Consider the following 14,397-nt stretch of genomic DNA (forward strand, 5'->3'; position numbering starts at 1 on the left):
TGTAACTTTATTCACTATTTCCTCTTTTAAACAGCTGTATTCATTTTTTTTTTAAATCTATGCAGACTTAGACATTGGCTAACAGTGTGTGGACTTCTTTTTGAATAATGTGGATGCTACATGTATATAGTATCTTTTCATGCTCTGTTACCAGATATCAACTAGAATTTTTTCCTGGCAGATTGGAAGTAAAAACCATGTATATAAGCTCTGGGTAACTAGGGTAGAACTCCAGATAAATGATGTTTGTGTTACTAATTTAATATGATAGAAAATGTTAAATGCATTTTAAAAGCTAAGAAGTTGTAGTTGAAGAGAGGCCTTTACCTGTCTAGGTGGACATGTGTAACATGTCCCAGTTTTATTCTGGAAAGCCCAGCTGTAGGTGGAGGAAGCAGTTGAGGCTCCTGTTACCCTTAGGTTGATGCTCAAGGCTGTACTAAAAGTCTTGTCAGAAATTGGTTAACATTGTGTTTTAACAAGAAATGCCCACAAGCTGTGTCTGTGCCACTGTGTGGTTCCAGCTCGACTTGACCCTGAGAGCTGCTGGCAAGTGCGCTCGCCATGTCTGAATAGTGCAGGTGAAGGGCGACTGGAGGACTGAGGGAAGCCACCCTTAAACTTCCATTCTATGAGACAGGGCCCTCAGCCATGCACGGACTCTGGATGGAAAGGCAGGGTCAGGCAGGTGCTTAGTGTGGCCAGGGGTGGCTCTACCTACAGATAAGTGAGGTGGAGTCAAAACAGATTCTCTGTACAAACTGAACATTTCCCACAAAGCTCTGACTTACTGTTTTACTTTTGAAAGGTTTGCAAAGGCTTGCGACATCTGCACCATATTATAAACCTTACAAAGCTAACTTAGGCACTGGCTGAACAGTGCATAAGATTCTACGTTCAGTTTTGTTTTCTTAAAGCTTTCTCATACCCTGCCTCTCGGCCTCTTCAGAACGTGGGAACAAAGGCGAGCTTTTTACATTCGCTTGTCCCATAGTTAATTGTGACTTTTTTAAGCCTTTGATTTTTTTTTAAAAATTGTTTTTATATTTGGGTTTGGTTTTTCTTTTTTTTCTTTTTTTTTTCTTTTTTTTTGGCTTTGTTTTAAGATTATCAAAAATTCAGAGGTAGAGGCAGACTGCTTTAAAACCATGAGAGTTTACCACTTGTTTTGACAGTGAATTCCTGTTTTGCAATGTTCAGAAACATGTGTGAGGCAGAAACTCTGTTAGGGGAGGTAACATTTTCAGCGTTCAGTGACCTGAAAGCCAGGCAGAGCTGAAGCTCTTGGGAAGTGTGCAGAGAGTATGGCCGACCTGGGCTCACCTGCACAGGCACAGTCTGGCAGCTTTCTGCGTGGGCCACAGAACCAGCTGGGAAGGAGTGAGTGGGTCTCGAGTCGCCTGGTTTTCTACAAGTACTGTAAAATTTTTTATATAAATAAAAACTGTGAATATATACATACAAGTTTTAAGTATTCCCCCTTTTTTATTTTTGAAAACCAAAGGCTTTGTGTGCTGGGAGTGGGGTGGGACTAATGCTGAGTAAAAAGTTATTTTGAGTGTTTAAGTTCCATACTTGGTGACAAGAGAACAATAGAAAGTTTATAGCGCTTCTATTGACATCACTAGTAATAAGCTACGTTTGCTTGCTTTTTGCCCATTCACAAGGAATACACAAAGTAGCCAAGTGTGTCTATGTATGTGTAAAATTGAATCATTTAACAATTTTTAAAATATCTTAATCTGAGAACTTGGAGGGAAAAGAGAAAAAAGCTTGCATTGATAACCTGCCTTGAGTAGTTTAAAGAATGTGACCTATAATTCCAGAGACTCGTGATAAATTTGAAGTGATGCTCTGCCCTCTCCTTACTCACATTCTTACTTGATGTGAAATATATTATGACGTCCTCAAGATTTCAATCTCCCTCCTTACCACATCTCGGTTAGAGGCTGCGTTTGAGAACCAGGCCTCCTGTCGTGCTCCCGCGGCTCCGGCACTGCGCTCTCACCACTGCTCACTCCCATGTCTGCGCTCTGCTCCCAGGGCACGTGGTGGGTGGTGTGCACTTCTCTCAGACTGGGACCATTTGGTAGTGAAAGGAAGAAGATCCCAAATTAAGGGGTCTAGGTTCTCTCTATCACGGATTTTTTTCTATCATATGCAAATTCTGGTGAAATGCTGTGTCAAATCTTAAAACTCAAGTGGAAAAATTAGAGGCCAGAGAAGTGCATCATGTGGGGAGAAGCCACCTCGCTGGTGTGGCTGGACATCACTGCTCACCAGGAAGGAAGGTAGGCCAGCTCTGACGTCAGTGCCACCCCCTCTGTCTGAATCCACCAGAAGGTGAGCAGTGAGAGCCAGTCTGCTGTAGCCTGAGGTAGAGTGATTCCTGAGCAGTGGGAAGAATTGCAGAAAGCTGAGGGCTGCTACAGGGTACCACACACGCCTTCCCAGGAGACAGCTCTTAGAGATCTGACTTTATAACTTAAAGCTAACTGCTTACCGATCTGGATAAATAATATTATGTTAGGCTCCTTCTCTGATATTTACTAACAGCTATTCCTAAATAAATATGGTCCCAGGAATTTTAAATTTATCCTTCTAATCATGTTTTAAAAAGATGGAAAAAATGGCTTAAGAGTTTTAAAAGTTGACATAGAACTTACAGAAGAATATTTTGATTGACTAGTATCTCATTACATGTGATGTACAAGCTGCATAATCTTTGTCTGGTGGCCTTGAGTGACAACCGAAGTCTTACTCAGGACACCGTCCTAATCTACAACACAGATGCAATGAAATCACCCACACAGTGCGTTGACAGAAGACCGGGAGCAAGGAGTGTCTTCAGAGGCACACATGGTGAGTGCCTGCCCACAACACAGCCGTGAGCGGCATCCTAACAGACAGCTTGAGGCAGAGGCAGGCCTCATCGCTGATGTAGAGGAAAGGTTGAAGGCGTTGAACCTGCCAGTACTGTTTTGTTTAACATCAGGGCATTGGCGCCTCGAGTACCTTTTGGCAAAAGTCTGTTTGGGGGAAGAGGAATTAATCGTGGTCTTTCTAATTTCAGGGTGTCCGTGTAAAACTTCTCCATGACAGTGAGGAGAAACCATGGCAGAGACCCTTGTAAGTCCTGCCACCAAGCCACATGTAGGGACTGGAGCCCCTTAGGTCTCTGGCGAGGGCCGCTGTGACTGTCCCCTACCACACAGCTTCTTACACTCTGGGAGCTGCTCCTGGGGCTTTGTTTTTTGAAGCTGTGTTGGCACTAATTCTTCTTGGTGATGACTCATAAAACAAATGTTGTTTTTCACATAGTTCCTGAAAGAGAAAGAGGCGCTAATGAAAATGTCATTCTTCGTGTGTAGCACTTAAAAGAAATCTGCAGTGCCTTTTTAAAATCATCCTGGGGTTGTCATGGTTTAGTTAACTGTGATGTGTGCCTGCGGCCTTTGCTCAGGGTCATGCAGAGAATGAACTGGGCAGCTGTCCTCTCAGGACATGGCCACAGCACCCCTCTGTACAGGCCAAGACTCCCAGAGTATATATTACCAGCAAGAAAGGAGTGACTCCACCCCTAATCCTGACTCACTTGCATTTTCTAGCCCCCAATTACGCCAATATTCTGCCTTCTGTCCCCTTTTCTACAGCGTAAGTTACTTCCATACGCATAAACTATGCTGTGTCCCTTCATCAGGAAGGGATTTGAACCTTTCTCTCGTCGATGGGGAACAAAATGGGTCTCAATAGGCAATGTGGGTGGAATTCCAAGGGGCTTGTGCAAAAGCATGTGATTTGGGGGTATAAAACTGTTGATAAGAAAATAGAAGGAGATAGCGAGGGTTGGTAGGGATTATATATTGTTCAACACTCTGCAGTCCCTGGAGTTCAGGTTGGGAATCCATGTGGAGAATACCAGAACACACTGCACAGTACTTGGAGGGACTGTGGCTGTGAAGATGCACGGGAGAGGGAAAGCATGATCGCCACAGAAGGGCACTGACAACAGGAGGTGGGAGGTGGTGAAGTATCCTCTCAAAGAGAAGAAAGGTCAGCCCCCCTGGGGAGCTGCGCCAGGTGGCAGGGCCTCCTAAAGTCCCATTTCAGGGTTATGTCCCTAACCTTGAAGGAGACTGGTCAAACTGTACTTGCTCTCCAGATTAGAGCTTAAAAAAAGCCAAGAGATGTTAATGAGAGCTAGGTTTTCCTCAGTGACAGGAGGAAGGGTCAGGGAGGAAGGAATTGAGCCAAGCAAGACAGGAAGTGAGGCTGTGAGTGGCAAGCACAAGCTTCAGAGTCCTGGGGAAGGACTGTTGGGCACGGTACTTGAGAGCAGCAGCTAGAGAAGGGACAGTGACAGGAAGTGGAAGGTCTCCACAACAAAACTAGATGCCTTTCACACTGAGTGTCAGCCCCTACTCCTGAGAGCCAGGCCTGTGATGCCTGTGATGCCTGACCTTTCAGCCCACACTGCCTTGGAACACCTCTTGGCGTTCCAATATTCTGTTGGAACGCGTTGGGAATATTCTGTTCTCTTGGGTTTCCTCACCACTGGCGTCTCCATCCTTGGAGATCTCTTTCTTTTAATCTCTGAATATTGGCCTAATGGAGGGCTTAGTCTAGTCTTGGGCCTCATTCTCCACTTCCAATGAATGTTCTTATCTGGTTTCATGAGGTCAATGGCTTCCAACATTCAACTCTATAGATTTACAGACTTAACAGTCACATTCAACTGCCTACTTCTGTGTCTCTATTTGATGTCTAATGAACATCTCCAAATTAATACATCCAAAATTATTCTAGCAACCCCTGTGCCTTGAAGCCAAAGCCCCTTCAGGCTACTACTGTATCTTGGTGCCTCAAAAGCTTAGACGTTACCCTGACCATGCCCAGCTTCTGTATCCAGTTCTCCCGTTCGTTTGTTAATGCACGCAACAATTTCCCTATGTGAGGAGAAACAGCAGCAAACTAAAAATTCCTGTGCCATGGGGCTCGCCCATTACCATTTGTTGCTCTAGCAGAGAACTCTGCATGGTTTCCAATACAAACATGGCAATTCACAAGTGTCCCTAACTCCAGCCACCTTCTAGCCTCTGCTGACACTAAGCATATATGTGGTACATACATGCCTACGCAGGCAAAACACATTGTACAGATTGATGTTCCCAAAGAACTAAATCTAATGAGAGAGGTAAGAAGCCAAGTGAATGTTTCAGCTGTTAAGAACTGAAATACGGTAGCCAAGAGTCAGTGACGTCAAGTAGGTTGGCAGGAAAAGGGGAGGTGGCACTGGGGCAGATGGCTGCCTCAGGGAAGGACTTGAACAGCTGCTGACTAGAGTAGAGGAGTAGGAAGCATAAACTGTATTGCTTTGCTAACGTGACAAACCCCAGGGCACTGGAACAAAGGAATGACGTGGTCACTTTTTGAAAGGAACAGAATGGAGAGGAGGAAGTTGGGAAATAGGGACCAGGTAGGTAACCACTGCGGTAATGAAAGGAGTTCATGGTACCTCAGACTACAATGGAAGAAATGGATACCAGTGAGAGAAGGAGCCAGCGTAGCCTGATGTGGAGGGAGGGTGTGAGGACGAGATGAAAGACTGGTGTATGGCTGAAGAAAAGGAAGACACATCAACTGAGGGAAGTAGGTCTGGAGCAGTGGGGAACTTACTGGCATGCTGCTCTTTTCACATGAGGAGGAGCAAGGCATGAGTAGGCTCACCTCGAGACCAATTCACTTCAGCGCCTGGTAAACATGGTTCAGAGGGCAGACATTGACCCAGATGAGGCAATGAGTGTGAGAGAAGGTCCGTAGGACGAAGTCCAAACTCATCACAGGGATGCCGGGGAGCCAGGCAAGGACAGGTGTGTGGGGAGGTGGGACAGCCGGAAGGTAGGTCCCCGTATGCGGTAAAGCTATTCAGAAAGGATCCTGAATAGCTCTACCAAAACAGGCACTGAGAATTGGCCCCTGTGCTTGGACTATTTCAGGGAAGTGGCAGCCATAGAGGTCATCAACTGGAGCAGGTTGATGAAAGGGAAAATAAGCAGAATGGATAAAGAATTTTTCTATAAAGAAAGAAATGGCAAATTTGGAAGAAAAATGGCACCAAAAACAACAACAACAAAACCCTTTTTAGATAGGGAGAAGCACATATCTCCGGTGGCAGATGACTTGCCTAGCATACAAGAAGCCCTGGCTTCAATCCCCAGAACCACATAACCCGGATGTGGTGGTAAATGCCTGTAGTCACCGCACTTGGGAGGTAGAGGTTAAGAGGATCTGAGTTAAAGAGAGGCCAGGGATTCGTGGAGCCATACCATTATAAGGGGGGGGGGGGGGCGGTGTCCCTCTAAGTTAGTATTCACAGTAATAAAAAGTACAAAGAGAAAAATGGAGAATGAAGGAGTAAGCAGGAAGTCTTAGAAAAGGGAGAAGGGAAAGGGGTACGAGGGGGTTGATGTCATGAGAATTCAGAATTGGCGCTCAAACCTGGAGGGCTGTTGGTGTGAGCACAAAGCCAGACAATCCCTAGGACAGACAACTCAAGATCCGTGGCTGCCATGCCGCATGAGGGGCCAGCCATCTGAGGCGAGCACGGTGCTTGTGAGCGTCCTCAGCCTCAGGCTACTCATAACTCACCTGGCCTGGAATGCCAATCACATCACGTCACTGCCCATGCTAAAACATTTGGTTCTCTCCCACAGCAGTTAGAGCAACTCCTCCCTCAGCCGCCTTATCAGCCCCAGGGACTGTGACCTCTGAAAAGTTCTTGCCCTTCCAGAAACAGGTTAAGCCTGTTTCCGCGTTAGCCTCTAGACTAGCAGCTCTCTCCCTGCATTTTTTGTACCCCTACCTCCCTGGGTCGGATTTTAAAGGTTATCTTAGCACAGCCTTCTGAAGCCTGCCCCACCCCAAACACTAGTCAGCACATTTTCCTTATCCTGGGAGTTGTTTTTTTTTTCTCGTCAATAATTTGGTTACAGAACCTTCACCAGTATCTGATGCATAATAGTTGCTCAATAAATATGTATTTGTTCATTTATTTACCGTGTGCTTTTTTTGTGTGTGCTCTGTGGAGACACCGAGTGTCTCACACATACACCCAGGCCCTTTCACTGAACCTGGGACTCAGGTCTGGCTGGATTGGCTGGCCAGCAAGCTTCAGGGATCCTATCCTCCTGGCTTCTCTTTCCCAATGCTGGGATTGCAGGAATTCACTGCTACCACCCCACTCCTCACGTATGCTGGGGACAGACACGTTTGCGTGGTACACACGTAACTGAGAGCCAGCCCCCAAGCTCTCGGTAAGTATTTAGAAGCAGCTCGTTTGCCTGCAGGAATGGAAATATCACATTAAGACTTCAGAACGAAACTATTTATAAAACATTAGCTGGTTTTCACCTAAGTTGGGGGAAAGAGGAAGGAAAATCACAGTGGAAGAAACTAAATACAGCAAGCATCCCATTGGAGGTTTGTAGTTGGCAAGGCAGATATTAAAAACAAAACCCTTTCAAATTACATGATAGCAGTTATGTTTCCTGACTCTCAGCTGAGTCACTGTTTATTTTATAAGGGACTTAGCATCCTTGGAAGAATATTTGTTTTCTCAGCTTTGTAAAAACTGGGACTGGGGTGGGGACCAACTCTAAGTATGAGAGAGGAACTATTAAGCAATGTACAGTATCAAAATTAGTGTGAATGTTTTAGTTTTAGTTAACTTTCTTACTCCTTAGGAAAACCCTGTTGGGATTTGCACATCCGGACTGGTTTCCATGGCGACAAAAGTTGATTCGCCTGTTTTATTAACTTGTAGATTCCAAGACTCCTTCAGCTCGGCAGTGGCCCTCCTCCATCAACTTGACTTCAGTTTCCATATACTAGCAAGTTCCATGGGCTTTCTTTCCACTGCCCTACATTTCCGTAGTTAATTTGATAATCTACTCAGACCGAAAATGTCTGTCTCTGGCATTTCTCTCCAGGGAGCCTTGCTTAACATATGTTTCAAACACTTCTTGTAGGCTTATATAACTCAAGCTGCTTACACAGTTTCATTTTAAAAGCATGTCTCCACCTACTGCACCAAGCAGAGAAAAGTGGTCAGCCCTTTGAGACTGGGCGATGAGGAGTTGAAAGAATTCTTTTCCTTCCAGAACTCAGTCTGGGGGTTCCCCCTGTAGCATGCACGGAACAGGTACTGCTATTGCCAGTGCCGTGTTTAAGCCACGGGCCTATCATGCCACCTTCTTCCAACTTCTGTTTCCCACCCCCATGGCTTTGCCTGTTTTCCCTCACAGTACTGCGGAGAGGGGTCACATCAACTTTGCTTCAGTCCACTCCTAGTTTTCAACGCCTGACTGCCTCAGACAGTGCCCGGACTGAGGCTTTCAGTAACTGCATGACTCAGAAGAACCAAATGTGGTTCTCACAGACAGTAAGTCAGGAGTGTACTCTCTTACGATCCTCCCCCCTCGCAGAACGCTGAGTACGTTTTTCTGAGTTTTAGATGCCCAAATCCTATGCTCTTAAGGAACATTTTTGAAGACCACTAAACAGAAAGATTGGGCATTTCTTAATTCTGTCTTCAAGTCATTAGGATTTATGGTTTGCTTTATTTGACAACCCTACCTGAAATCTGCTTAATGAGAAAAGTTTTAAAAGTTAAGACTTTTGGAAGGAAATACAGTGTGACCGATAATAAGCCCTTAGTTTTGTCTGTTACAGGAAACTAACGGTTCACTCAGCAATTCAATCCTAACAGACTTACTATTGTTCACCAGGCTTTTTTTTTTTTAAGCAAACTTGTAAAACACATTTAATGCCTTGAGTTAGGAGTTGGGTAATACAAAGTGCACGTACACAAACTGGAACGAAACGAAAGGCAGAGCCTCAGATCCCTTGCCTGCTTAAGCCGGCCTCTTCTGTACCGATGATTCTTAATATTTTTTTTAGATAGCTGCCAAAAGCTTGGGCTCTACAAATGTTTCTCACCCAGCCACTGCCCACGTTCCAAGTACCTGTGTCCCTGTGTTGACTGCCAGATCTGTATCTTGAGAGAGGTTTCTCCTAAGTCCCAGATTCCTGCACATGCTGGCATTCCCTCTGTTCGAGAGTCTCAGGAGCACCACAGAGTGGATCTGTACAGATGGAAGTCAGGGCTATCCCCAACCTCCACACCAGACCTTCTGCCAGACCTGCCCCTCTTCCCCGGCATCTTGCTGCCCTGAATGTCACTATTGCATTGGATTGGTTCTGGGAGCCCTAGAGCAACTCTAATCGTCTCTTTTCCCTCATCCATGCTTCCCCCCTACATCCCAGGTTCATGGGCCCTCTTGTGTACCATGTCCAGCTTCACGCCATCCCATCTGCCATCTCAAATAGCTCCATTCAGCCCCTTCTCTGTCCACTCTTCCAATTTTGCCAGAACATTCCTTCTTAACTCTGGCCATTTCATCTTTTATTTTAAACACTCCTGCTAGAGGGGTGAGGCTTGGGGGATAAGAGAATTTTTGTATAAACACCGGGGGCTTGAGCTGAAATCTTCAGCAAGGATGTAGAAGTTGGGCGTGGCTAAGCATGCCTGCAATCCTAACACAGAGGGCTGGAGCCAAGAGCATCCAGGCCCTCCTGCATAGCCAAAATAGTGACCATCAAGTTCACTGAGAGACTCTAGCTCAAAGGACTACAGTGGAGCTCAACAGAGGAAGGAGGCAAAGTCCAGCTTTGGCCTCCATATGTATCCTCACAGCACAAGTATTCCAACATGTGTGTGTATACCACGCACGCTACACATTGCAACAAACAAACAAACAAACAAAAGATAACCACTACTGCCTTTAACGTCCAGATTCTTTACTAAGATAGTCAGAGGTCCTGCTTACCCTTCTTTGTTCTGGCTCATCTCCCAGTCTCAAAGGCTACCTCGTAGCATAGCTCTGAGTGCAACATTCCTATGCAACACTCCCCAGCCCCCAGGAGCTTCATTACCCAAATAGCTTTCAAGATTCAGCTCTGGTATTCTTTCCTTTGGTGGTGGTGGGGGGAACGATGACGACACTTATACAATGACATTTTCTAACAAAACCAGCAATTTATCGTTGTGCTAAACAACATGGCATCCTACAGTGATCTAACTTCTTGTCTACCACCTAGAGTAGAAACGGGTTCTTGCGTCCTTCATTTTCAGTATTCTACTGGGGGGCGGGGGGTCCTCATTATATAGCACTGACTAGCCTGGAATTTGCTATGTAAGCCAGGCTAGCCTGGAACTCAGAGCTCCGCCTGCCTCTGCCTCCCAAGCGCTGGAATGAGAGGTGTGCACCACCTCACCAGGCTTTGATTCTTCCTTGTCTGTTGCCTTAGGGAAGAAGAGTGACATCATCACTGAGGTAGGCAGAGCCTGACGGGAGTAGTCAGTGTGTGGCTCGTTTATTCATTCCTTACTGCTCCCTCCTCCCATTCCATGAACGTAGACTATAGACACAGCAACATCTTAGGACCTCAGTAAAAACCTCTGTAATGAGGGGTGGAGGATGGGGGTTTCGAGTTCAAGGCTAGCCCGTTTTGAGACCCTTTTTCAAAGAAACAAAAAAAAAAACCTGTGCTAAATGTTCTCCGGCACCTGGGAGGAAGGGTTTCCTTGCTCATATGCAATTCCCACGTGCTGTTAGCTAATCAATCAGCCTTCCTGACAACTGCATTTGTTTCATTATAACTTAATCATTTCCGTTTTATTTTCTTAAAGTGGCCTCATCTGCAGCATGATGTAACCGCAAACTTGATAGTCGACTTAAGATTTGAATTGAGAGGAGCCTTTTGCTTAGAGAGGTCAACTGTTTTAAAGACTGCAACCACACCGAGGGTCGTCAACACAAAGTGAAAGTTTTCCACAAGTCTACTCACTCCAGCCCAGGCTAACCCAGGACTAACTGGCCGGCCTTTATGAACGCCGGCACACATTCCCCCACTACTGGCTCATGTCTCGCCCTGGAGCTTCCCTCAGATGGTGCCTAGGGTGTCACTGTCATAGTTCCTGCTACCATACATGTCTCCTTGGTACCTGACCATTATTTTATAAGAAATTACAACCTATTACAAATTATAGTACATATAGTAAATTACTTTATTGTAGTAAAGCCACGGACTAAGCATGGCACCATTTCCAATTTAATCCTAAGAAGAACACATTTCCCTTCATTCCTAGACTGTGGCCATCACTTCCCTCGGGCCATAAGTCTGAGCAGTCAGAACTTGGTTCATGGCCCACTTGCCAGTTAAATTATTTATCTCACCTCTCTATGTGTAATTCACTTAAGGGCCTAGAATTCAATTCTAAATGCCTAATCATGTAAGACACTCCTTACCTTTATCAACTCTGGTGTGCCACATTGTCAGGAATTGTAGACATTTAGCACCAAGAGTTCTGCTAATCGTCGCCTTAAGGGTTTGGGCTCCTAAGTCCCTTGAACCTGTTTTAGATGAAGCACCATGGTCCTAGCCCAGGACAGCCACCCCAGCATCTACCCAGAACCTCAAACAAAGGTAGCCTTTTGACTGAAGAGCTAGAAAAGAAGATGTTCTTTCTTGGGGAAGAAGAAGGTTGGGGTGAGGTCTCTTGAAGCTGGCCTAACACATGTAGCTAAGGGTCACCTTGAACTCAGTCTTCTTGGCTTTACTTCTAATGCTAGGATCACAGGCTTCTAGCACTATGGCCAGCTTGGGATTCTCGCTCATCGCTGAATAGAGTTTTAAAAGCCTTGTATATCAATAAGCAAAGGTTCACACACATCAAGGACAAGGTCAGGGAAGTAGGATTCTGTAGACAGTTTTACAGAAAAGGGAATATCCTAAAATAACTCCAGGTGTTATGTAATTAATTGTATATAAAAACTGAACTTGAACCAAAGACCAAGGATACAAATACTTACGCCTTCGACAGCTCCATTGATATCTGTTCCAAAGAGCATCCCTTTGTCTCGGGTATAAACAGAACAACAAAAGCCAGGGATGTCAGACTCATGACTGTGTATATGAAGCAAACCCACGACAAGCCAATAAGATCTATAAGGGACAAAAAAATGTGATTAGAAATGTACTCTGCTACATCGATCCCATCTGTGACCATCACTTCCCAGAGCCTATAGGAAGCCATGTGTTTTCTTTGCGCAAGGGAGTGCTACCCTCCATGAAAGTGAGATTTACAAAATCAGAAGATGGCCAGGTTCTTTTTGTTTTGTAACACCCCCACCCCTCACCAACCTCCTCAGGTAAAATACAAAGCTGTCTTACAACCATCACAATTTCGATGTTCGATGAGACCAGGGCGGATGAGAGAAATAAGTTGGGGTAAGACATCTTCAGCAAAAACTGAGATCCTTGAGGTTTTGACGGATTTCCCTTGTCAGCTCTCTTGACCACTTCGGAATGAAGATATAATCCCTTTCTAGCCATGGGCCAAGTTCAAGGAACATTACACTAGAACTTGTGTAAGCTTGTCCCTGGGGCTGGTCCCTGGACCAGAGTAAGCAGGTCAGTATGACAAGGAACAGTGAAGAAGTATCTGGCTCTTTTTACACATATGCTCAGACCAATCTTGCTCAGGTAAGATCTGCAAATGACCCTTGACAGCTACAGTGACAAGTAAATCTGTTGGTCAGGAGGAAAACTGACCTGAGTGTTACTGTGGAAGCCATCTTTGACTGCAGCGTGGATGGATCTAAGCATAGTGAGCACGTGTGGGGTAAGTTAGAGATGAGGTGGGAAGGAACAGGAAGAAGACAAAGACATATTTCTTTTTAAAGGTGTGTGCGTGTGTGTATGTGTGTTTGTGTGTGTGTGTATGTGTATGTGTGTGTGTGTGGGAGGTGTGTGTGTGTGTGTGGATGTGTGTGTATGTGTATGTGTGTGTGTGAGGTGTGTGTGTATGTATGTGTGGGGTGTGTATGTGTGTGTGTATGTGTGTGTGTATGTGTGTGTGTATGTGTATGTGGGGGGGAGGTGTGTGTGTGTATGTGTGTGTGTGTGTATGTGTATGTGTGTGTGTGGGAGGTGTGTGTGTGTAATGTGTGTAGGGGGTGTGTATGTGTGTGTGGGGGGGAGGTGTGTGTGTGTATGTGTGTGTGTATGTGTATGTGTGTGTGTGGGAGGTGTGTGTGTATGTGTATGTGTGTATGTGTATGTGTGTGTGTATGTGTATGTATATGTATGTGTATGTGTGTGTGTGGGAGGTGTGTGTGTATGTGTGTGTGGGGTGTGTATGTGTATGTGTGTGTGTGTATGTGTATGTGTATGTGTATGTGTATGTGTATGTGTGGGAGGTGTGTGTGTGTGTGTGTGTGTGTGGGGTGTGTGTGTGTATGTGTGTGTGTGTGTGTGTATCTATGTGTTATGTGGGAATGTGCGTGTATGTTGGTATGAGTGCATGTAGGGGAATTCCCCCCATTATTTGATTGGCTAATAAAGATGACAAGAAGCCAATCGCTGGATGAAGATAGGGAAGCGGGATTTTCAGGGCAGGACAGGAAAAGAGGAAGAGAGAATGAAGACATGGACTCAGCAGTGGGTGCACAAGAAGATGCAGGATGTTGGCCAGGAATTGTTAGACCCATTGGTGACTTCTGCCACAGGAAGAATTCCAACATAGAATAGCTGATGAGTTTAGGATGATAGATTATGCAAAGAGTAAGACAAAGCCATGTGGTCACTGTCACTGGCAGAGCTGGCCACAGGATGGAAGGCTGGCAAGAGAGCCATCTCGAAGCTCTCGAGAAGCAGAGCCGGTGTTTGTGGGAGAGGTGTTGGCTAGGAGAAACAGGCAGCCAACGGTCACAGTCTTGGGCTATTGCACCAGGCTAGGAACAGAGACCACTGCCAGATGAGGTAGACAGAACGGCAGGCATGGTGGCATGGCACCAAGCTAGCTGAGGGGGCTGGGTGTGATCGCAGATGCCGGTGTGGATTTAGCGTGGATTTTTAAAATTACACACTACAAGTGTTATGTGTATATGTGTGTATGTGTGTGAGTGCATGTGTATATGTGTATGCCTGCATGTGAGTAAATGTATATACATGTGTACATGTGTATGTCTATGTGTATATGTGTGTATGTGTGTGAGTGCATGTGTATATGTGTATGCCTGCATGTGAGTAAATGTATATACATGTGTACATGTGTATGTCTATGTGTGTGAGTGTATGTGCATGTATGTATGTGTGTGAGTGTATGTGCATGTGTGTGTGCGTGTGGCTGTGCACATGCACACATGGAGGTCTGAAAACACCAGATCTCATCCTCTATTACCATCTGCATATTCCTTTGAATCAGGGTCTCTCCCACATGTGATGTCCATGTTTTCTCAGCTAGGATGGAAACTAGCAAACCCTAAAGAGCCT

General features: G+C 45.4%; 1 protein-coding gene across 2 annotated transcripts in view; it reads right to left on the reverse strand.

Moving 5' to 3' along the window:
• Positions 1-1,093: 1,093 nt before the first annotated feature.
• The window catches only part of Slc2a12 (solute carrier family 2 member 12), a 60,020-nt gene continuing 46,716 nt past the window's right edge, over positions 1,094-14,397 (reverse strand). Inside the window, exons 4-5 of one of the 2 annotated variants that reach the window (NM_001107451.1) lie at positions 11,934-12,066; positions 1,094-3,324 (exon numbers count right to left, since the gene is read on the reverse strand). In NM_001107451.1, coding sequence (NP_001100921.1) covers positions 3,171-3,324; positions 11,934-12,066 — 287 coding nt within the window. In that variant the 3' untranslated portion in view covers positions 1,094-3,170. The remainder of the gene's footprint in view (positions 3,325-11,933; positions 12,067-14,397) is intronic. The other variant, XM_039110423.2, reaches the window with a different exon arrangement.

This window comes from Rattus norvegicus, chromosome 1 (assembly GCF_036323735.1).
Source record: "Rattus norvegicus strain BN/NHsdMcwi chromosome 1, GRCr8, whole genome shotgun sequence".
Classification (NCBI taxonomy): domain Eukaryota; kingdom Metazoa; phylum Chordata; class Mammalia; order Rodentia; family Muridae; genus Rattus; species Rattus norvegicus.